This window comes from Aquila chrysaetos, chromosome 1 (genome assembly GCF_900496995.4).
Source record: "Aquila chrysaetos chrysaetos chromosome 1, bAquChr1.4, whole genome shotgun sequence".
NCBI lineage: Eukaryota > Metazoa > Chordata > Aves > Accipitriformes > Accipitridae > Aquila > Aquila chrysaetos.
Window position 1 is genome coordinate 78107980 of NC_044004.1, and position 23890 is coordinate 78131869.

The following is a 23890-nucleotide window of genomic DNA, read 5'->3' on the forward strand; positions in this document are numbered from 1 at the left end:
TGATGCCCCTCTGCACCTCGTCTTGCCACCGGCTCCAAGGAGAAGACAACCCCCCCGGAGCCGGCTCTGCGGGGAGCGAGACAAGAACTAAAGCAGCAAAGCTGATCCCTCTCAAGTTTCCAGGAGGAGCCAGCGCTGGAGCAGAAGGCTTTAGTACCTGCTCTCCTCTCCCTGTGCTGTGACAAAACCCACACCTGCCGGGCTCGGCCGCCCGGACCGTCCCGCTGCGGGCGGTGCCGCAGGGTTTACACCCGACGGGCAGGTGGAGCTCGCCTGAGGTAAATGGCGGGAGGAGGCGCGGGGGCTGCACGGCAGCTCCCCCCTCTCCGCCCTGAGGGGTGGGCTCTAACGGCCGAAGCGCAGAGCCGTCCCTCAGCTGCCGCCCCCCCACCGCCAGCACGTTAGAGGCGGCGGCGCCTCCAGCCGGCCCCTCCATTTTGTCGAGGGGAAAAAAGCGGGGGGGAGATGCCTCCGCCGAGAGCCCTGCAGCCCGCCACGGCGCGGCTCGGCCGATGGAGAACGCCAGCCTCCTCCTGGCGCAGCAGCGGCCGCCGACCGGCCCCCCAACCCCACGCTGTCTGGTCGGTTTCCCGTGCCACCCACCGGAGCAAGGCGGCAACCGGGAGCGGCGAGAGGCGTCACGGGCCGGCATCGGCTCCGCCGGCCGCAGCCGCGCCCCGACCCACTTGCGGCAGGGGCACGCAGCGGTGAGCGGGGAACGGGGAAGCACCGGCCGGCGGGGCCGTCGTCGCCGCCGCCGCCGCCGCCGCTTCCTCCCCGCGGCTGGGCGCCGGGTAGGGCTGCTCACAGTTTCCTAGCTGTCGGGAGCAGGAGCTGGCGGCGCCTTGTTCCAGCGCCCCGGGGGAGGCGAGGGGGGGAAGGCCGGTTTCCCGCCTTTGGGGGGTGAGGCGGCCCCCGCCTCGCACCTGGCGTGCGTAAAACGCGCCTCAGCGTAAGGGATAATTCGATGCAAAGTTACACTTAAAAACGCCTTTTTTTTTTTTTTTTTTTTTTAATCAAGGAAGTTGAAACAACAACAACAAAAAGCCCTGTACAGTAGTTAAATTTTATTACAAGTGTAATAAACAATGATTTTTAGCACTAAGGCAATCACAGTTTCATAAGTTATATATATATATATATAATTTACACAAGTCTACATTGACAAATCAATTACCGGTCACATCAACGAGGGGTTTGTGTTATGGCAAATAAAGTTTATGAAAATTCACAGTTAATCTGCAAGTATTTTAAAGATGCAGGAATTGTATTGCACATGATAAAACGGAGGGCGCTGAGGAGCAGATTTACAGTGTTCCAGCTATTCCTTCACAGAATATACATTGGTCATCATCATGCAGTAACTTCAAATACAGAATGGTATCATGTACCACGGTAAACAGTTACTCACAATGTAAGTTTTAAATAGAGTAGCAAAAAGCTGTTAGGTTTCTCTTTAAACCATATTTAAATTCTTACCATAAAACACTTTGATAAAATCAAACGGAATTACGGTTGTCACATTATACTTCTAGTATTCTTCTTTGTCTTTTCCTTTCTTTTCTTTCTCATCCTGTAGTGCAGTACCGAGTTTCTTTATAAGGACCGACAAAACTTTGTCCAAAGGATCCATGACACCACGCTGCAGCCACTTAGGAATAGTAGTCCTTGCATGGTGAAAGCCCAGCTTTTGGAGGATGTAGTCAACACCAACAGGATCAATTTTTCTCCCAGTCCAGGATATTAATCTAAAAAAAAATAAATAAGGGACTCAATCTCAAATATATAAATAAAGCAACTGGCATTTGTATGAAAAAACATCCGTTTTTAACACTGTTACTTCTGACAAGCTTAAGTCCAACAAGCAAACATGGGTTTCAAACTTAATTTATACAGACAAGCTGAAGATGACCAATGGAACATCCTCTCAAAGAGGATGCTCAAGGAGGCGAAAAAACCAGACTGGGCTGCCTCCAGATCACATTTAAATTGATTTATTATTACTGCCAACACAAAATGTTGCCAACAGTCAACATTTGTTTGGCCTGGGTTGATGTGTTGTTTTGATATGTGAATGAACACAGGTGCTCCAGCAGTGTCAGCAGAGGTTAAAAAACAAACAGACCCTGACACACAGAAAAGTCATTTTGCGTGATTGAAAGTGTGTATTGAGAGCAGTGAGTTGCTGCTATACACGCTATTCTTCTGTGCTAAGTTTAAGCTGCCATATAGCAACTAGTATATAGTGCTTTTTTATTTTAAGGTGACTGCTTAAAGAAGAACTAAAACGAATGCTGAAAATGGAAAACTGCAAGATTAAAAACCATGTGGCAGAAAATGAATGTAGAAAAACTCTTGTAGGACAGAGTGAAACAGTCATCTGTGGTCCTTAGTGAGTTTAATTTTAATGTATGCTAATTTTGAAAAGCCTCCAACAGTATCTTTAATCTGCATAAATTCTAATCTAGAAGTTAACTGACGTAATAGATAATTGCGTTACCCAGCTTCGTCATGTCCTGGAGCAGGTATCTTTCCTAGCGGCACTAAGAGCCAAAGACAAATGCGTTAACAGCATCCACACGATTGATCCTCTTAGGAGCTGAACAGCATCAGCTTGGAAACACTTGTCGTTTGCAGGACAGTACCCACAGACAAAACGCAGAGACAAGGAGACTGCAGATAAGGCTGCTTGTTACCTGAGCGTAGGTTCCAAATGCCAAGTATTGCACATAAATTCTCTCCAGTCCACTGTAGTGTAAGTAATGCTTTCCTCTGCCTCTTTGTCAGTGGAGCTGTCCTCAATAACACCAACGGAGTTTTTCTGCCCTGGACGAGCAGCCAAAATGCGAGGAGGAAAAATTGCTACGAAGCAGAGAGAGGAAAAACCCCACACCAGTCACTCATGAGCATCTCACTTGAATTCTCTTTGTACATCATTTAAATAAAACAAAAGCACAAATCTCAGAAGAGAGAGAACCGCTTTGTGTTTCAGTTTTACAGAATTTCCGGCAAACAGTTTTGGCTTGAACAAAGTACTAGTAAAAAATATCCTATGAAAACTGTAATAGCCACTGGATAACACTGGAATGTGGGATTCTTCCTTCTCTCTGCCAGCCCAAAGCATCCACATACAGGGGCTTTCTTTCAAATTCAACAAAGCACATCACATTCCATAAGCAAAATTCAGACATGCTCCTAGTTTAGAGAATTTTTTTAGACTGACAGAGTAGTTAGTCTCTGAGGAAGAAGATGGTGGCAGAATAGTTTAATTAAATCTTTGTCCAAAGGCATCAAGGGGACCCCAACGCATGTCCGTCTTGAGTTTTACATCCTGGGATACAGAAAAGGAACAGCAGAACCTTCTCCTCCAAACAACGTATTTTATAAAATAAAAACAAATCTGTGAATTTGGATTGCATTTTGATTTATTTTAAGATATCTTGAAAACTAATTTTTTGACAAAGTCCAACCAAAAATAGTTATCTTCCCTTTTTGTTAGTTTCTGCACTTGTTGGACATTTTACTATAAAGTGCTTTTAGAAAGCACTCCTAGCTTTGTTGTACACAATTACACGTAAAGAGATTTTGATACGTTAGTTATAAACTTTCAAAATACTGAATTTAATGTGTTTTACATCATATAAGGGTTACATTTATACATCACATCATGTTACATCACATGAATAAATGTAACATCACAGTAATAAATGCAAACTACTACGCACAACACAATTTCACACACACCAGAAAAACAAAATATGCGACTTTCACTATGGTAGTAACTCATCGTTTACACATACATTACTGTGTTACATTACTCTTGTGGCAGCCTTTAAAGAAAAACGTATAGAAATGAGAGTCTAGAGTAGGATTGCTGTGGCAGAATGTGGAAAATTTTAAGATCAGAAGTTGTAAAACAAATAAGCAGCTTTTAATTTCAGTGATGACATCTCTTCTGATATAATAAGGAATTATATAATACTTATAGTAAATGTAACATCTGAAATCATTTTATCTATAAGCAACAGTGCTGTTACGATTTTTTCCAAATCTTAATTAGTTTAGTAGGGTTTAGATACTCGTGGCAGCAATTCCTTGTAAAGCATTAAAGCCACTAGGTGATGACCTTCCCTTCAACATGCAGGTAATGGTAGAGCACAGTCAGTCATTCCGTGCTGCACTGTTTATTCACCTTAAGTCTGCAACAACAAAAATCACTCTGTGTTTGGCACACTTTACGTAGACATCAAACTCTCTTGTCTTCAATTTGCTCTTCTTAGCAAAGACCACATATTGCTTAAAAACGCATGTGCCACATTTGAATGCTGCAACTGAACATACTCGTGGAAAAGTGAAGCATTCTGAAGTCACAAAAAAGCATGGCTCTAAAGAAACTCCACTGATGAAAGGACTGCAATAAAAGTAATGTAGCTTTCTAAAACAGTTTTCATCTGCATGTACCATCTTACAAAAAGAAAGTTAAACTAAACACCAGCTGTCAAAATAGGAGCAAGATTATGACTTAGAGCAGAAGCTCATCAGTAGTGGGTAAAGAACAGAAATCCAGGAGTTCTCTCTGTTCTCTGCAGCATACTGCACATAGGTGCTGCATTGGAGGTGACTGAACTGGTTTTGAACAACCTGCTGTACCTGCACAGTGTAGCAAAGTGCCACGCAGAGATACTAGTACAGCTCCCTGCACGGCGGTGGCACGTCAGCCTAGTGACACCACGAGGTTTGTAAGTTTGTATGCAAAACTACTCTGCTTCCAGTCCTACAGCAGCTGACTTAAAATCAGCTCAAGTTATTTCCTGAACAATGTTGCACTTTCCGAGAAGTGCCAAAATACCTCTTGGCTTTCAGTCTAAAATAACCCAGAAAAAACGTTTTGCTATTATATAGTTAAGTTTCAGTTATCAGTGATTGAAAAAGAGGTAACTATCATTTCATAGCATTAAGCCCAGATTTCACAACATTTAATACTACATCTGTTGATTTCAATGGAAGCAAAATCAGGCCTAACTTTTTAAAAATTAAATCCATTTTTAACAAGTCAGCTCCATTAAAAAGTATGGAAATACTTACCATCAAAAAGTTTGACAACTACAGATTGTCAGACAAGTGTTACCTCATAAATAACAACTTACCTTTTTCTTTTTCTTTGAGATAAGCAGATACCAAGTCATGCAGAAACATGATCAATTCAGCATCCATAGTTACACAAATGTGGTCTGTAAATTCAGTTACTACACTGCATTCCACCTTTGGTTTAACACTTGTATCTACAGTCAGATAAAAATAGTATTAATACCCTTATAAGTACAGACAGTACACATGAAAGTACACAGAATTTGAATACAAATCATTTTCAAATGACATTGCTGTTACTGAACCAGAGACTCAAAAGAGAAGAAGGACCACAATTAACATCTGCGTTGAGCAGCCTCAACATTTTTTAAACAGTTTTCCCATCACACTAACTTCTGGTATTTTATAAAGGATGTTGAAAATAAAGAAATACTACCAAGCAGCAACCTGGATCATCCTCAACATGGAAAGTCAACCTAGAGCAGTATCATTAGCTTGTGCTGTGCTAACAGTGCATGATTTTAGACAGTAAGAAAAGCTGATAGCAGATTTTGCTAGTTTGGCTATTAAAAAACCAACTAAAACCCAACAGGTTGACTTATCTAGCAGTATTGTCCAGGACCAGGTATGGAGTAAAACCACAGCTCAGCCAAGATAAACATCTACATTAATGTCTTATACCTTCACAAGTCTTATGTCCCACCAGTTCCAACTGCAGTCTGAAGATAACCATTTTGAAAACGAGCATAAAATTTAGGTACCTAGCTCATATTCCCTTCTTCAGAATGGCCCTCCTCTTGAACATTTTAATAAAAATAAGAAAGTCAACCCCCTAAAAACAGCCAACCTAGCTGAAATGTTCATATTCATTTCTCTTAGTAAGTTTTTTCTACAGTGACCAGTCTCTGGACTAGATCTTCACTCTCTCAACAGAATTCCCTCTACATTTTATTATGAAATGGTACCCTTTCTTGCAGATCTGCAGTAATTCTCAGATTAAATCCTCTTATCAGCACAGTAGCTTTGTATTTAACCCCTCATTTACGAGAAATAGCTTTGGACCAAGAAAAAACAAATTATGTTTACTGCACCTTGTAATGAAGGCTCTTGGGGCTCTTGAACGTGAATAGATTTAAAATCCAGCTGCATTCTTGGCAATGCAAAGATGGTTTCAGTTTCATGGTTGTAACTGGAGCCACCTCTGAAGCCACTTAGCAAGCTTGAGCTTTTCACTGTTGTGCTGCTCTCTGGGTTGTTAGCATCCACATTTCGAAGCAGGTTTAACTCTACATGGACAATGGGAAATTCCTGAATTCAGTAGTCTTTATTAAAAAAAGGTTCTTGTCAGCACAGAGGGTGACAAATTTTCACAAAATACATCTCATAACAAGAAGGGGGGAGCAAATAAGTGTCAGTACCATCACATCTAAGCACTTTGTTAGTTTTTTGGAAGCTTAAAGTCCAAATTTTATTCCTCTGACCACCCCATCACAACTCTGTTCTAGTAATGAGCTTTCAGTTAAGTAAGATATAGACCGTATGGGTTCAAAGTGTGCCCCTTATGTTTGAAAATATGGTAGTACTTAAAATGAAAATAAATGTTTCTGATTAATATAGGTAATACCTAAATTCACCGAGGCAGCATTGCTGTCAGAAATCACTGTTGACCAGGAATCCAAATCTGTCACAAGACTTTTACCATAGTACACATACAACAACTGGAATTAGTTCCCAGTTCTTAAAATTGTGACAAGACAAAAAAGTTAAGAAAGGTTACTATTTCATTGTAAAACTGCTGGTGTGTGATTACTATGAAGATCATATCCTTTATCCTGCTCCCAAAAGCATGGCTACAAAAGGTCCAACAATCAAATGTTGTTGTTGTTTATATACTTAAATGCTCCGAATGTAGCAAAACAGGGCTGCATAAAAACATCTAACAGACAGCGCCTCTATTTGTGAACTTCAGCCACTACATCCTGTTGTGTCTTTCAAAAGGAATAAATATTAGTATAGCATATCAATAATTTAATTTTTTTTTTTTTTCAAGAAACTATCATCTGCTCATTTCTCACTATATGCTGTATTCTGCTATTCGCCCTTTCACAGAAATGCTACTGGTATCATCTACTGATTCTATGGTTTGTGAGTGAAATAGCAACAGCTGTATTTTAAGATTTCTTTTAACATTATCTTGAAAGTTTTATTTTCCAATTAGCAATGATTTAACGATATGATTCAAAATGTTTTAAGGCCTAGAAGCAGCTGAAGGTTGAAAAGCTTTAGGCAGCTGAGTAATTTTGAAGTGTTAGTCGTAAATGGTAACAGAAGCCTAAAATATATTCCCACTTCAACTTAATCCATAAATCCTTCATATACAGTGAAATATATCCTCACGTTACAAGATCACAACTGGACATGAAACAAGAACATTTTTTGCATATATAATGAAAGAGGAAAAGACTAAAACTATTGCAATGCCAGATACACAAACGTCCTGTACACTAACAGAACGTTTTCGCTTTACTGCACAGTTTGAAAAAGGACAGCTCAGTAACACTTCCAGCTGTTCAGCATATTGCTATGCTTCGTTCCACAGTTCACCATAAGGTTCTCGAGTAGGAACAACTTCCATTATCTCAAATTCCCTTCTCCCTGTAGCCCACTTGAAATTTAGCAGCTTTTAAACAGCCCAATCTGCACTGCCCGGCCAGCAGAGCAATCCCAAAACTTAATGAACATGAATCGAACCTTCATTCCTTGTGGCTGTAACATAATTGAACCACTCTTTCACGCTGGCAACTCCATGTGGGGGGTTTTCGTGGCGGCGCCTTGTTATCTTTGTGATTGTCGCCATAGGGCTTTCGAGGGCTCCACACGGTTTGGTGACCATAGTGTTATGGCCCAAATGAAAGTCCAGGGTTTGCACGATATATGTGGAGTGTTCACTAGTACCTGCGTTGAAGGTGTGGGTGGCATGGGGTAAGAGAGAAAAAAAAAATGGAAAAAGCAGCTTGGTAAGGGTAGTAGGATTTCTCCTCTCACAGGTATTTAACATGAATAATTAGTAGCCAGTGGCATTAAAAACTGGCATAAAGCTCGCAAACAACAGAAAAATCAAATCCTCAGTAGCTACAGACAGTAAAAACTTCTCAATATGAAGCCAAATATAAGCAATACGACCATCAAAATTCATCATACAGAAACAAAGGACTACATAAACACAGACATGCCGTTAACAAGGCAGACAATCCACTTCGTAGGCATATTATCGGGGACATATCTAGTATATTTGAAAAAGTACTTTGCATTATTCCACAAAGAAAGCAAACTGGGTAGAGATGGAGAGGGAACAGATCATTATTTTAGGTAAGTGGTATATTTGGGGGAAATAATCTTGATTCAGACTTAAAGAAAGTAAGTTTTTCTTTGATTTCTTCTTATGTATCAATACATTCTTAAAACTAATTTAAAGGAATTTAGAGAAGTGAGGAAATGTTTTAAATTACCATCTTCCCAAACTTTCTGGGCTTCTGTCCAAAATGCAATATTGGGTTCTTCAAGGTGAAATAAGGCCCATGATTTTGAGCGGAAATTAGGTCCATGAAAACAAGCCAGCGTCATATGGTTTCCATGCAGGCTCATGGATCCTCCAAACTGCATTCCATCTTCTGGCAATGGCATCTGAAATAAGGATATATGGCACCCAGATACCACTTTCAAAACTCCTGGCCAATGGCGATGATGGGCTGCATCCAAGACTAGAAAGTAAACATGCAAGAGTAAGAACAAACTTTAGGAAAGAGAAATATACAGGAAGGATTGGTGCCATATTTATATTTTTAAGAAGATGTGGAATTATGAGTGATATTTTCTAATCTATTTTATTGACACTGTTTCATTTTTGTGGTCTAAGGTGTTTGTAGCTTAAGAGTACCTGAACAAACATACTTGGAAATCAATGACTCATTGTGTTCAGACAAATGATGGTTTCAGCTCATGATTAATAGAAAGTAAGAGTAACATCACACTTCCACTGCTACTCAAAGTAGAAATGTTTTTTTATGAAATAGACTTCAAAACAGACTTTGAAAACTATTTCAACTCCATTGAAATAGTTTGAAAACTGCAAAAAAGATTTTTTTATTTTTTAAACAAAAAAGCATTTTTTAAACTAAAACCTGAAAATAAGATAATCTAAGTCATTATTGTACCCCAGGTCTAGCAGGGTGCTCGAGATAATTGCATTCTTCATTGAAAGGTTATTGCCAGCTGAAATTTACAGGAAAAATGTACTGAAGATACTATTTCAAGTCAAATAGATATCCTTGCATGTATAAAGTTGCTCAGATGAATTTTTGCAATTAAGGCATCCTATTTGGGAAGTATACTATTTTTTGTACCACTTACATTGCTCATGTGAGCTTCTCTCTAAGTTGTTGGCCATTGTCTTGGGAGGGAGATAAGGAACAGGTCCCCAAGTGGACAAAGCTCGCTTGCTTGTATCAAACTGCTGAGTAAAGAACTCCTGGAGTTTCATTCCTATTTTTATTAGGTCTGGTGTAGTTGATCTTGAAATCATCACTTGGAAGATGTCCCATTTCAAGTCCCCATGGACAAATATCTCACTAGATATTAAAAATAGCAAAAACATTAGCAGTTGATCTGTTTCCTACTGACAACAAAAAAACCCCAAACAAAAACCACCAACGAACCCCTTGCTTTCTAGCAGATGCTTACATTTTTGGTTAGCAATACTGGACAGAAGACATATAGGCAGACATTGGCCTTATCAAACATTATACATTTTAAACACAGGAAGCAGTATTACCTTTTATCAGAGATGCTCGAGTCCAAAGCATTATACAGATTAATTTTCCATTCATCCTGTAGTTTAAGATCAGCATTACTGAAGATTCCCATTAGGATACTGGACCCCATATAGTCAACACGTGCTTCAGTAGAACCCATGGTAATTTGAATTTTATGACTGGGCTGCTGGTTTGGGTGTTCAGAAATATGAGCTGAAATCGAACCAAAGCGATACAGAAATACAGCATTAAAGATAAGAAAAACTATTTTTCCAGTGATGTCACCCTTATGCCATCCACATGAAACAGAGGGGCTGAGAAAGCACTGTTTTTTTCAGATTCATGAGGAGGTCACGACTCTGGTGTACACCAGAACACCCAGCTTCTTTCCAAAGCCAGTTTTACATTTCCCAGATCGTAAGCACTTGTGAAATTCTAGGAAGAGCTGAAATGCTATCAAATCTTTCAGTTGCCATTTGTCCGGGACAGCTGAAGGGGGCTGGAGGGTTGCACAACTAGGTAGAGTAATTTTAGAGAACCCTGAGACTGAATCAGCCCCTGATCAGAAGGCTATCCCTTCAGTTCAAAGTGTGTTTCACAGAATGCAAAAGTAAGAATCCAAAGTTTTTATATACTAGCAGGTTCACAAAGCGAGGTACTGTGTATATTCTTTAGTTTTTCACATTTATTGTCTAGAGCATATAGTAATACCAGGCAGCTTTCCAACTTACCCACCATCTCCAGGGTATTAACATCTATGGTACCTCCAACAACTCCCCCTCTGGAGTCCAACTGTGATCTTCCCAAGCCAACAGACATGCTAATTTCCCGATCTCTGCTACTACCCACAGATAGACGACCCTGGCTTTTCAAACCACTGGTGGTCCACCTAGAAGAGAGGTGAAAATAGACAACGGTTTTCCAGGCTGTCGAAAGAGAAACTGAAAATTATTTACTGGAAAGCAGTAAATAACATGGTTTAGGCATATGTGACTTCAGGATTAAGCATCTACCAGTATTCATGAGGGGCTTCACAGTTCAAAACTGGAAAATTTAGGATTTTAAAGCTAGAAGACAAGAGGCTGTTAACAGCCTGTGGGGAAAATGTCTTTTTGCCCCCAAAACAACACCATCTGTTAAAACATCCTTGATCTTGTTTTATACTTACGTAGTATTGCCCATTACATTGCTCATATTCATTTGAACATTTAATTGTTTTAGGTTCATAGCAAATACAACCAGTGTTTCCCATGGTGTTCCTTGCTGGCTTCCAGCTTTATTTGACTTATTAAATGGAGTTGATGTTTTTGAGAGAGTATCTAAACAAAAAAGTAGACAAAAATTTTAATTATTCCACGTGCTAGGAAAAACTGGCAGAATATATCCATTCTACATATTACAAAAGGACAGACTAACACTGTATTTAAGGAGCATCACAAAACTACGAGTGAGGATAAGTGGGAACTAGAGGATTTGCAATATGCGTTGCTTTAGTTATCATAGAAATTGACTCATTTTACACATTTATTTTTACTAGTATCTTTAAGAGAAACCATTTTTAATTTGCAGTCAGTCATGCAAGAGCGTATTTGAAACTATTTAGCTATTTAAAAATACCAGTGTATTCAGAAAATGAATTATTAGTATTTGAATATTCAGGTAGCAGTTATTTGCACAAGTGCTGCGTGCAAACTTCAAGTGTTAGGGTTTTCCTTGCTCTTCTCACAAAAACCCTAGCAATACACTTATAAGCTTGTGCAAAATTGCGTTTCCTATTAACAAGCCACTCTAGCAGCCATAAATCCTTCTTCAACTGTGTCTTCTCCTAAAAACCGATCATATACAACATCTTGTTTGCATTCTAAATAGACAAAATACCTGTCCTTTCTTTTCTCACAGATAGTTTTCCTAGACTAAAATAAGTACCATACTTCTAAATCTCCTATCTACATCTAATGCCATAATGTTGTGGTTCCACACAGCCAGCGCTACACTGCTATAAGATACAATACAATAACATTTGTAGTAAAAGAAAGTAAAAGTTACTTTATTTCTTATATAGAAACTATCCTTATTTAGACCTCTCAGTATGAGCCCGAAGTCTCAGATGAAATGAAGTAAGTGACCTCACCTGTGAGCTGTGACATTGACCCTCTGCTAAGGGCATGGTAATTGCTTGGATGAGAAGAGCCAAGAAGATGACAATGCCATCATGTTAAGCTGGAGAACTCATCTAATCCCAGCTAAACAACTCCTGCTCTAGTAAAAGAAAGTCCAATTTTATAGAAAGTATGCTAACAAACTACACTTTGATTCATCCATTTCAGACATTTTCCTTTCTCTAAGCCACTGACTGTCCACTCCCAGGCACAGTGGAAAAGAGTATTTTATGGTTGCTTTCTACAAAGCAGTAATGACTACTTTTTTTCATACAACTGAGGGAAATACTTTAAAAAACTGAAGAAATCATTGTCTACTAACCTCTCTGAGGCACTGAAGAGTCAGACACACTCCTGGATCTTGTAACAGCTGGAGACTTTAAGCTATGAGATGCTGTCCCAGGTGACATACTGCTGCTTGCATTATGTTCACTAAAAACATTAGGTGACTGTGCCATGTGTGTAAATGAAGCAGATTGGCAGGGCTGCTCCCACGTCCTACAGTATGCTTTCCGTGATGATTCAGGAGAAAGATGCTGGCTTACCCCTTCAATTGAATCTGGTGTTCCAGGACCCGATGCTACTAGAAAAAAAAGCAGCACATGAAAGGCAGAAAAACGAATTCATTTTTGTTTAACAATATCCTCCCATACACTAAGAAGTATTTGGAAAGTGTCAAAATATATTTAATTTATCATAACTAAAGGTTTTCTACTGTCTTCATTAATATAAGCTCTTTAAATAATTCAATGACCTACTTCAGAAATTTTCCATTTATTCTTTCTAGGATTTTCTATTAAACTTATTAGAGTGACTGCATATGGAGTAAATTATAATACATTTATATCTAGTCACATATGTAATAATACACAGGTAATAAATGTTTAAAAAATTCCTACTATAACTCCTTGTACAAAAAGGTTTTTCATGATAAGAAGCAGCATCTTACCTGGCAGATTTATTGTTTGATCACCTAGGAAAAGCCGTCTAGCAATGCTTCTCCTGTACCAAGCCCTTGGAAAGGCTAGAATCTCACTGAGTCGGCGCATATCGTATTTAAAAGAAGCAGACCCTATATCACAGACAGCTGAAAAAGAAAAAGCATATACACACAACTATAAACTCTCAGTAGTAACAGGTTTTGGTAACCAAATCTAATTAATAGGTGTTCAATACAGTCAAATACTTCTTTACATAGCAATATAGTCTCCGCTGTAAAGAAAAAATAGTTTTCCTGAGGTGTTGCCGTTTCTCTGAATCCAATATTAGATACAAAGACATTTTATAAAGGCAAGATGGAACCTAAGAATGTAACTGATGTTGGGTCCTAGTTGTGTTGTATGTGCCTCAGACTCCTCATCTGAGGGCTTTAATGGCAGATAATCACAACCATTCTGCTGTTTGCCCAGTAAGTCAAGATCTCAGGTGCAGTGCGGGAAAATAAATAAATAACAAATCTTTAAACCCCACTTTTACTTTAAGGTTCCTTGAGTATTCAGGAGTCCAACTCTCACTGTAGCTTCATAGGCACCAGGTGGCAAGGTGGTGAAATTTGACAACTAGTAACTGAACACAGTCTGCAGAACTACCTCACCAAGTTAGACATGCAGCAGCGCAGCCAGAATTAAGATAATAACACACAGCAAATGTCAGACTAAGAAAGAAAAAACAACAACAAAACCCAAAAAAGGATAATGAAGAACACTAAAAAGGCAGCTTGTGATCCTGGAGATTTAATACCACATTTAATTGTGCTACATAATCCATTTTGATTCCACCCCCCCCCGCCCCAAGGGAGATGGTGTGAAAACTAGACTATTTCTAGTTTTCATTTAAAAAAAAAAAGGAAAAAAGGGTGAGTGTAAAATATTTTATCCTATTCAGGTAACAAAAGAGATCTGTGAAATACCTGTTTCTGAAGAGAGGACTATGAAGAGGCATTGTTCGTGTTTACCAAACTAGGTCCAACTGAAAGCTTAACCAACTTTGGGAATAAATTTAACATAAAGTTCTATTATTATACTAGTTTATCTCTGTTATAAAATGTATTAAGAGATGAATCAGCAATGAGAATCTGAGTTTGTTCATCTTTCTGTTCTGATGGGACAGTGACATAAAAGAGCATTCACACCAGGGCACCGGGTGGCCCGCTGAAGTTCATTCCCTTGTTGCTCACTCCTGTATGCGGAGACTTATTGAAGCTATACTACACAGACACTGTGGGCATACTGCGATTGCTTTCTAGCTTTAGCAAGCAAGTTAGTGCAGCGTAACACACTGAGAAAACACAGCAGAATTCTACCAAACAAGCTGAAAAGAAACCCAGCCCAAAGCCCAACCCTCATCGTACACTTTTTCTTAGTGATCTGTAGTCCCTTCAACTGATTGCTCTAAGAAATATACACTTTTGGATGATCATCACTCTTTTTGATCACCAGTAGTAAAACAGATCCGCAATGGCCACAACAAAGTGAAATGGCATATTTAGAGTTTGAGGATTTCAAAACCACTATTTTAACTCTAATGATGCGTGACAGTGAGGAATAAATGAAGTATTTTGGGAAGAAGTTTTTCTTGATTTTTTGGGTGGGAAACAAGAACTACTGGTGTAGCTAATATAAAAATATTTAAAAGCTAACCAAGCTACCGAGTTTGTCATTGAAACAAATTATGTAAGTGAGAACAGATTAGCATTACATGTTCCATCTCATTGCCGTTTATACAGTCATGTATTATTGCACTGCAGTCATACAGACTTTTGGGGTTCTCAAAAAACAGGGTTAAAAAATGAAGGGCATAGATATTGCTCAACAAACAATACTGTTCAAAGACTCTTGTCTCTTAGGTACAAAGCTAGTGTATACTATGGGATTTTAGATCTGAAGAAAAATATACCTTGTGCCGTTAGGTGGAAAACGACCATCCTCTTTTGTGTGCTAAAACCATATAATAAAGTTGACATACTAAGATTACTCCTAAATAATGACTTGAAATCACTTCCTTCTGATAATACCTGACAAATATCTGCAGTACAATTAAAATGACATGTAACTTGAAGCTGACTGAACACAAACAATTTAGGCTTTATCTCTGTGGTAGGATGGCCACAGCTAACAGCCAAATGCCCACCGAGCTGCTCAATCACTCCAATCTCCTGTGGGAAAGGGAGAAAACAGAAGGAAGGCAAGGAGACTTGTGGATTGAGGTACCAACAGTTTAACAGGGAAAGCATAAGCTGTGCATGCAAGCGAAGAAACAAAAATTATTCACTGCTTGAATTCACTGCCCATTGGCAGGCAGATGTTTAGCTATTTGCTGGAAAGCAGGGCCTCAGCACACCTAACAGCTGCTTGGGAAAACAAATGCCATAACCACCAATATCCTCCCCTTCCTCCTCCTTTCCCTGAACTTTTATTACTAAGCACAACCTCATATGCTACGGAATACCCCTTTGATCAGTTTGGGTCAGCTGTCCTAGCTGTTTCCCCTCCTGGGCAGAGTGGGAAAGAGAGAAGGCCTTAAGGCTGTGCAAGCACTGTTCAGCAGTAGCCAAAACATTGGTGTTATCAATACTGTTTCAGCCACAAATTCAAAGCACAGCACCATATGGGCGGCTATGAAGAAAGCTAACTCCATCCTAGCCACAGCCAGTACAATCTCGAAACATTCAATGGTCACATTAAGTCACACAGACTGGTGTCCGGGACGTGTTTGAGCAAGCCCATTTAGTTATATTAAATGAATCAAGAGGCTAAAAAAGGTGCATCTGCAAATAGGTACTCCAAGTACCATTAAAATTGAATGTATCAATCCCTACTTCACTCAAAAAAGCAAAAATTTTACTACACACTACAAGTAGATGGCTCTCATATAACATGTACAAAAGCTGCTGCGAGTAAAGTCTGTCACTGGAACAGCAGTTCTCTGATTAGCTGAACAGATGGAATTAAAATGAAACAAGCATTTACCAGATATGTTTATCAATGTAGTATCTATCTTGCTGGTAGCTTTGCTTGCAGACTGACTCTCAAAAAAGGAGGAACCTCCTGAACGCCTTATTCGTGACAGGCTGACTTTCACAAACTCAAGGTTAATGCTCAAAGAATCCTTCCGGCCAGTGACCGAAGTTGGTTCCTCATCCACATTACCTAGAAATAGAAAGGAAAAAGTTTAATCTTCTGTGACCTTTTCAAATCTTCAGTTCAGAAAACCATGCCAAACTTGAACGATGTTCATTAAAGCAAACAAAAACTTGTTCTGTACCTAAAGCTCCTGATCCAGGGGTTAGAGCAGTGACAGCAGATTTTTGTTTTCCAGCTCCATATGGATGGAACACGTAAAGGGAAAAGTCAGACATGCAGGCAGTAAAGCTCAGGCCTGAAGAGCTGCTACTAGAAGTAGTCAAGTCTGACTGACTGCTGCTGTGCCGTGTTCTGCCAAGAGGGCTGCCTAGTCCAGGTGATGAACCTGAAGACAAATTTTTTTTTTTGCAAAAGTTAGTTTTAGTATGAAAGCATTTTCAAACGTGAAATATAACAGCAATATTAAACAGACCAAACGCACATCAAATTATGCCCTTGTAGCAGCAATGCAGCTTAAATATTTTATGTCTTGATACTAGCCTTCTGTAAGAGATAACTCAACTTGCTTAACCAATGCAAGAAAAGACTCCAATATACTCTATCTGTGCAAGCTTTTACAGGAAACTGATACAACATGAAGAAATCCTACTGAACTCACTAATACATAAATGTCTAGCCTTAAGGTGTGTAAAAGCTTACCTTCTGCTCTGATTTTAGACAACAGAACATTGTATTTATTTATGCTACAAGCTGTATATAGTATAAACATTCATATACATATTACCTGGTGCTCCAGATTTACTAACTGAATTCTTCGAGCCACTCTGTGAAGTATTGCCACCAATTGACACATTTTCTGATGGGTACGTTGTGCCTAATGTTTCCAGTTCTCCACGGTTTGAAGAGAAAACAAGATCCAGGGAAGGCAACTTCAGCATACATTCAACTCTTGATACCGGCAAGCAACTGAACTTGATTTGAGAGGGCTGAAAGACAGAAAGAAAATAAAGCATTCAATGAACAAATACGAAATACTAAAAACATCCCAAATTTGGCTTATAAAGTGCTATTTATTTATTTTTTAAATCTAAGCAAATTACAGCCTTTTCAGACTGGTTTTTAGAATTACTAAGATGACTGTATACAAATGGATATAGATACATTAATTTCAGGCAATCCCTCCAACACCAGGTCTATTATTTGGATCAGTTTTTGGAAAACTTAGACACAGGAAGCCTGGATGCAGCAGAAGACATGTACATCCCCCTCTCTTCCTCCTCCCCAAGCCCATTCATAGCTCATCTCATGTGAGAACTACACAGAATCACTTGAGGTGATGCCAAAAGCCTCAGCTCCCCTCAACATATTCTTGGCCAGATGAGTTTGCAAGTAAAAGCTGAGAGAGGCTACAGATTGTTGTGGTTAATTTTCACAGGCATTTAAAAAAACCCCATCCGTTAGAATATGTTGTTCAATTTGGGAACATAATCAAATTTATACCAGGAAAAATGTAATAGCAATGCTCAGATCAAGCTCGAATGCTCTGAATCACTCTGCGGTAGCACTTTTCTCTCTTACACGTATAAAAAGCCCAGACACGTCAAATATTAAGCAGTATGAATAATGTCTTGTAGATGATAACTGTACATTCCTACATTTTCCATATAAACTGAGAAAACCTTTAATTATTATTTTTGTTTTGTAATGGTACCTATAAACAATGGATAGAAATACTAGTCATGAAAGATAATTTAAAAAAAAACCTCCAAAAGAGACTAGTAAAGTAGTAATGATTAAAAAAGCTGAGAGCTTTTGTGACTTCTCAAAATAGCTCATTTCTGTGGTCTCCATGGGACCAAGATATGTCAGAACTGCTGAAATAAGGCCTATTTTATCATCACACTAGGCATTAATATCTCAGAAAGGACACTTCAAAATATTGTTCATTTTTTTTTTATTTTAAAATGCAGACTTAGAAGCATGGATTGTCTCAAAGACTGTGACTGAAGTTACTTACTATGCTGAATGTTGAGTTAAAACCTCACCTGAACTCGTACATAAACCACCACATCTACAGGGAAGGATGAATATGCCGATGTCGAGGATGATACTAACGATGTTGTGGATTCTTCTAAGGGATCTTGTATATCGAACTGTCCCATATCTTCATCCTGTGAACTAACAGCTTTTAACAAGTACAAAAACTCATTAGAAAGTGGAATTTAAAGGGAAGAGCAGCTCAATGCTACCAGAAGACAAAAAAGAAAAAGGCTAGAGTACTAGAATACAAATACGCAACTTACCTGTGTAATTTCTTTCAATGGGTGTAATTGGAATGGTTTCAAGAGCTTTCTCTAGAAAGTCCAGTAAGCATGGGCTAATCACCATTTCCTCTGGCAACGACTGGAGCGCAACCCATGCATACAGTTTAGCGGTTTTCACTCCACCACTTCCTTTCCCTTTGGCTGCAACATTTAGAAGATAAATTTGTCTAATGTAATACCACTCAACAGTAACTGATAAACATTAGAAGGTAATTCATAACTAACAGCGGTTTCCTCTAATTCTCTGTATCATCATCTGAAAAGGCATAAATCAGATCAGTTAGAAAAAATTAAGCCATAAGTTTTCACCAAGAAACTGTGCAAAACCAACTATTAGTCTGTCACGCTTGATCGTAATTCCATTGCACGTGTTCTTGACGAAGCACTCTTACATCATTGTCACCACTTTGCTTTTTAGAAAAAAGCACTGAAGTCAGACACACAAAATTCTTCTCCAAATACACAATGCAAAGTAACCACAGCTGACTGGAAATGAAAGTGGAATTAGGAAAAAACAAATACATGAGCCTGGGAAGAATGTCAGTTTAAACTGAGAAAATACATCAAAAAAGTAAAACTGTAAATGACAAGTCCTACTATATTAATGCAAAGAATAACTAAAGATTCTAAACGAGCATTTTTAAGAGCTTGGAGCTAGCTAGAGTATAAACTAATAAAAAGACTGTTTTCTTCTAATTCTGTGGAAGAGGCTGGCATGTGGATGCATGCTCACCAAAATATAAATATGCACAGAAAGTATTAGTACCAGCTCAATTACTTTCTCTATGAAATACAGATATTAGAATGGAGATAAATGTAGATATTGATTTTAAGTTCTCCAATAAAAATATAAACATTAACTTAAAAACTAAAACAGAGCTTAAAAATCCTTTTATTTGCTAAAAAAAACAAGCACTGAATTTTCATTCTGTGCAAACTATTCTGTCTAGTGCCTCTGACTAGACTGTCCTATCTTGCTCTTACTGGAGACCAAAGACAATAAAACAAGGTGGTTTCCATTCCAGAGAAAAAGTATTATAAAAAAAATAATACAGATAACAATAAAAATGTTTCAAACCAATTCAGAACTAATAAATATTTATAAAAATACAAGGCATAAAGAAATGCAGTAATTGCAATCCCTAGTTTTGGGAGACATTTATATCATCATACAAGTGCAATTTCCCTAAGTCCCCACCAAATGTAGAACTTAGACATAAAACCAACAAGACTCAGTAACTGTACATGACATGGTAAAAATTAAAAGGCAATGATTGGAAAGAGGATAGGACAATACAGAACAAAATTGAAAAAAAGCAGTATAAAACAAGATTACACAATATTCAGTAATCATAAAGAGGATGGACACTTAAAGGCGTAAGAGCTAATGGCTCAACAGCACAGATAACTGAGGAAGGTGTCCCCATTTCACTGTTCTCTTCCAGCATCTCTGCTGCTTTTATTAAAAAAAAAAACAAAAAAACAAAACCAAAAAAACCAACAAAAACAAACAACCCATCCACACAACTTTTTTCAGTTATTAATTTTGCCTGCTCATCAAATTTTGACAAAATGTTGGCTTTGTTTTTAAACTGATATTCAAATGCCAAAGAAGAGAAGAGTGAATGTCTCAGAAGTTGGAGGTGTGGAGGTGCAATCTACATACCTCTAGATCTGACATGATGTAACAATGGACTCCTGCTTAAAAACAGGAATCATTGGCGATAAAACAAAACTTTAAGTACTAGAACTCATGTTACTCCAAATCATGGTTATTTAAGTGCCTGCAACAGTTGAGGACACTTGTCTGGTATTTTGATTAATACAAATACATCTAAACAGCTGCTTTGGTACTACAAGAAATAACCCAGTTCCAGAAAGCAATAATTTACACATTACTTGTGCAGCAGAAAGCACTTAAAAGCTGAAAGTATTCTTTGAATAGTGTAATGTATGGAAGCAAGGATTCATCTGAATTTTTTTTTCCTTGAATTATGAAGAATAAAGCAGTCAGCATTCACTTTTTGTACAGATACTTAATGCTTTCCAGTAATAAGCATTATTTTGTTAAATGAAAACAGGAGAATGCAGCTCATCACTGGGATATGGTGACTTATGACAGAAATATTACTGAGACGGGTTTGGCAAGAGATTTCTAAAAATGCAGCTTTATGAACTGCAGTCATGCTTCTGGGATCAGGTTTCTGCAGCCAAAATTAAGACTTGATAAATCCAGTGCTTCAGGTAATGTGCAGACAGATCTAAAGCTAGTAGATTACATGAAGGAAAGATATATATCCATGATAGTTTTAGAAGGTTATTGTCTCTAAGTACCTGATGGGATGGGTGGGGGTTGGGGAGGAAGTAAGGTGTTAGTCTTGCTGTGGATAGTGCTAGATAAAGGAGGAGATGTGGCAGTATCTTTCATACCATACAGCTTGGACTCTTTGGAAAGGGTTCTTGGCAAAGAGGATCCTCGAGAAGTATTTGGCGATTCAGTCTTTAAAGTCTTAGAGTTGTAGTGCAACTGGAAAGCAAAGAAAGATCAATTTACTTCATACAAGTAGGTCAATTTCCATACAGCAGTTTGGTGTCACTCCTTCCCTTCAGAAATATTTATTTTTTCACTATTTACAAAAATACCATTTTAAGATACGTTACATTCCAACTCATGTTCTACAGATATAGCTGGTGCACATAAAGATCTGAAATCTTTGTACAAAAAAAAAATAGATTAATTAATAAACTATTAAAAAAAATATCAAGCAAACACAGAGAAACAGAGGAAATGAACTTTTTAGGAACAATGCCTAAAGCTTGCTCCTCGCTTTGTTACATCGTACACATCCTGTGCCACCAACTATTTGTTCCTGTCCACATAGCTTGCTTTCTGTCTTAGTGCATGGTGGAACTATTCTACTACTAAACATCGGCATACAGAAAGTTGCCTAAAAAATAAAAATAATAAAATATTCCAAGAGTTCACACCTCCTCTATGTGCATAATACACTATCAATGAAAATATAGAACATAACAAAAGCTGTAGAGAATGTTTAGTTATTCCTAAATTTGACTAAAAGCAACGGGCAGGACCTGAGGCATAACTGTTATCCCTGAGGATAGCCTGGAATACTAGAAAACGGACACATATAGCCCTTCCACATCGAAATACTAAAAAAGCCAGGCTGTTTCAGGTGAAGAGCATTTGATTTATGGCATTGCCTCAACTGAACTGAACGAAGTTTCCATGCAGCAGTGACCTATTTTTCCTGTTCTTACTCCACAGGATTTCAAATCACAAATACAAGAACATTTCTGTTGTGACCCTTTCTTACTAGGATATAGAAACAATGATTAAAAAACAAGGGAGTGTACAGTTAGACGGTGTTTGAGAGAACACTGTCTTAAAAAAATAGTTTCTATACCAAGACTCTGACTGCTATAGTAAGCAACACAGAAGACATAGTAAGAGAGCTTTATGTTTTAGTGGGCCAACTACTAAGCTGCCCTTCCCATGAATTACCAAAAGTGAACGGATCTTCCTTTATTTAAAAAGGGCATACAATTATGTAATATCACATACACTGTTTGTTATGGAGCGTCATTTGACATAGTTCTATTTCTGATGGTATATAGAAGATTTTCTGTTTCCCCACCCAAGAAAACGAGGGTAAAAGCATCTATCAGTTTTCAGTGTAGTATTACAGAAATCGTTATTCTTATTTTAGCAGTATCTACACAACCAAAAAAAGATTTTGCAGAGGCGCTCTGAATATATGAAGTTGCACAAAGTGTAACAATGTATTTGCTCTGCAACCCTACTTGAGCAGAGAGAAAGAGCAAGTGCTTCCCTGCTAAGTTATACCCTCCTTTTACCTTTACATCCACCCCAGGAATATAAAACACTGTTGTTTCCACATCACTAGATTTTGTCTGTAGAGATGATGGCACTTTCTTGCCAGCAAGTAAGTGAGTAGTAGATGCATAATTAGTTTGAAATTTCTTCTTTTTTGAAGGAGACTCTTGATCCAAACTTCTGGAACTCCGATCATAGCTCCTAAAATAAATACACTGCATGTTATTAAAGCAAGCTTAATACTCTTATTAATAAGAGTATATTTTCTAGTATTAAAAAGCCTGTCTAAAATTCATAGTATTAACTATATAAGGAAGCATTTCAATCTCTGCTTTACTGTTTATTTTCTGTAATCCCTACTCTCTTTCTGTCTGTCCACTCTGGTTTCGCCATTTTCATTATGAGATTATTTCAGGCAATAAAATCTACAAAATTATTGTTATGTCATTAGAGAAACACCTTCCAATGCTCTGTACTCTTACAGTCGAGTTCATCTACATTACCCAACATGATCTGTGAAAACTCTTTGATATGCAGAAAACACTTATCAATTTTCCTTCTCTGCTGTAAAGCCTGTCTTCATATAAATTCTGAAGAGATTCTTTTTTCCTTCTGTATCAGTTCTTAGAAAAAAGTGTATTGGAAAGACAGAAACCAAATTGCTTTCTAATTACAGATCTCCTATGTATACCTCTCAGTAAGAAAAAGTATTTCTCATTCGTTCCCGTTTCTAACAATTAGAGTTAAAACAAGTAAATCTCATTTCCTTACACTATACTACTAAAAAATTATTTTTGTTGACAAGTTTCTTAAAATTCACCACATATTAATAACATATTGCATTTTTAAAGTAATGTAAAGCTGCCATTAGATCCCCAATCACATACATGTGAAAAAAGGAGAATTTAAAGACTGAGAATGAGATAAAACCTCATTAAGATCAGATGTAAAGCACTCGTTTTGCGTCAGATAATTAAAAAAAAAATGCATTTCATTAAGATACATAATACACTCAGAAAATAATGGGAGCCCTCAGAGATCATGAGAAAATACACTAGCAGCCCCACTATTAGTCAAACCATTATGTGGATTTACTAAGTCATAAAGTTACTTCTTTGGAAGCTGACAAAAAAAAAAAAATCCAAGTGCTTTGATTTACTAAGTTGTAAAGTTACTTCTTTGGAAGCTGACAACAACAAAAAAAAAATATCCAAGTGCTTTGAAAGCCTAACGTTTTGTTTATGAAAGATAAAGCATGATTTAAAAAATAAAAACAGGAGAGAGGCATATGCTGATTCTTGGTCAACAAATGCAACTGCCCATGCCATACTCGGCCATAACAATTGCAACTTAGGGTGATGCTATAAAGTAGTGATAATTACTATGAATAAAGTGATGGTAACTAATGCACACATTTTCTATGCTTTTCAAACAGGTCAGTGCTTAAGAGTCATTACTTATTGCACATATGGTCATAACTTAAGTGATAGAAATATCAGACAGACTTAACAGCTAAAGCAGAATAAAATACTCATACCCTGTTCTTCATAAGGTGACTATGGAACACGTT

At 38.0% G+C, this 23890-nt stretch overlaps 1 protein-coding gene across 16 annotated transcripts in view; it reads right to left on the minus strand.

Annotated features, from left to right (window-relative positions):
* Positions 1-1052: 1052 nt before the first annotated feature.
* The window catches only part of KIAA1109 (KIAA1109 ortholog), a 127675-nt gene continuing 104837 nt past the window's right edge, over positions 1053-23890 (minus strand). For 11 of the 16 annotated variants that reach the window (XM_041125566.1, XM_030038425.2, XM_041127083.1 and 8 more), the window contains 19 exons: positions 22341-22521; positions 20799-20991; positions 18444-18605; positions 18186-18325; positions 16925-17126; positions 16322-16525; positions 16027-16206; positions 13008-13145; positions 12381-12641; positions 11068-11218; positions 10631-10788; positions 9920-10112; positions 9499-9716; positions 8598-8849; positions 7840-8043; positions 6180-6374; positions 5148-5282; positions 2697-2862; positions 1053-1748 (listed from right to left, as the gene is read on the minus strand). In XM_041125566.1, the coding sequence (XP_040981500.1) occupies positions 1532-1748; positions 2697-2862; positions 5148-5282; positions 6180-6374; positions 7840-8043; positions 8598-8849; positions 9499-9716; positions 9920-10112; positions 10631-10788; positions 11068-11218; positions 12381-12641; positions 13008-13145; positions 16027-16206; positions 16322-16525; positions 16925-17126; positions 18186-18325; positions 18444-18605; positions 20799-20991; positions 22341-22521 (3550 nt within the window). In that variant the 3' untranslated portion in view covers positions 1053-1531. The remainder of the gene's footprint in view (positions 1749-2696; positions 2863-5147; positions 5283-6179; positions 6375-7839; positions 8044-8597; positions 8850-9498; positions 9717-9919; positions 10113-10630; positions 10789-11067; positions 11219-12380; positions 12642-13007; positions 13146-16026; positions 16207-16321; positions 16526-16924; positions 17127-18185; positions 18326-18443; positions 18606-20798; positions 20992-22340; positions 22522-23890) is intronic. The other 5 variants (XM_030038776.2, XM_041125410.1, XM_041127463.1 and 2 more) reach the window with 2 other exon arrangements.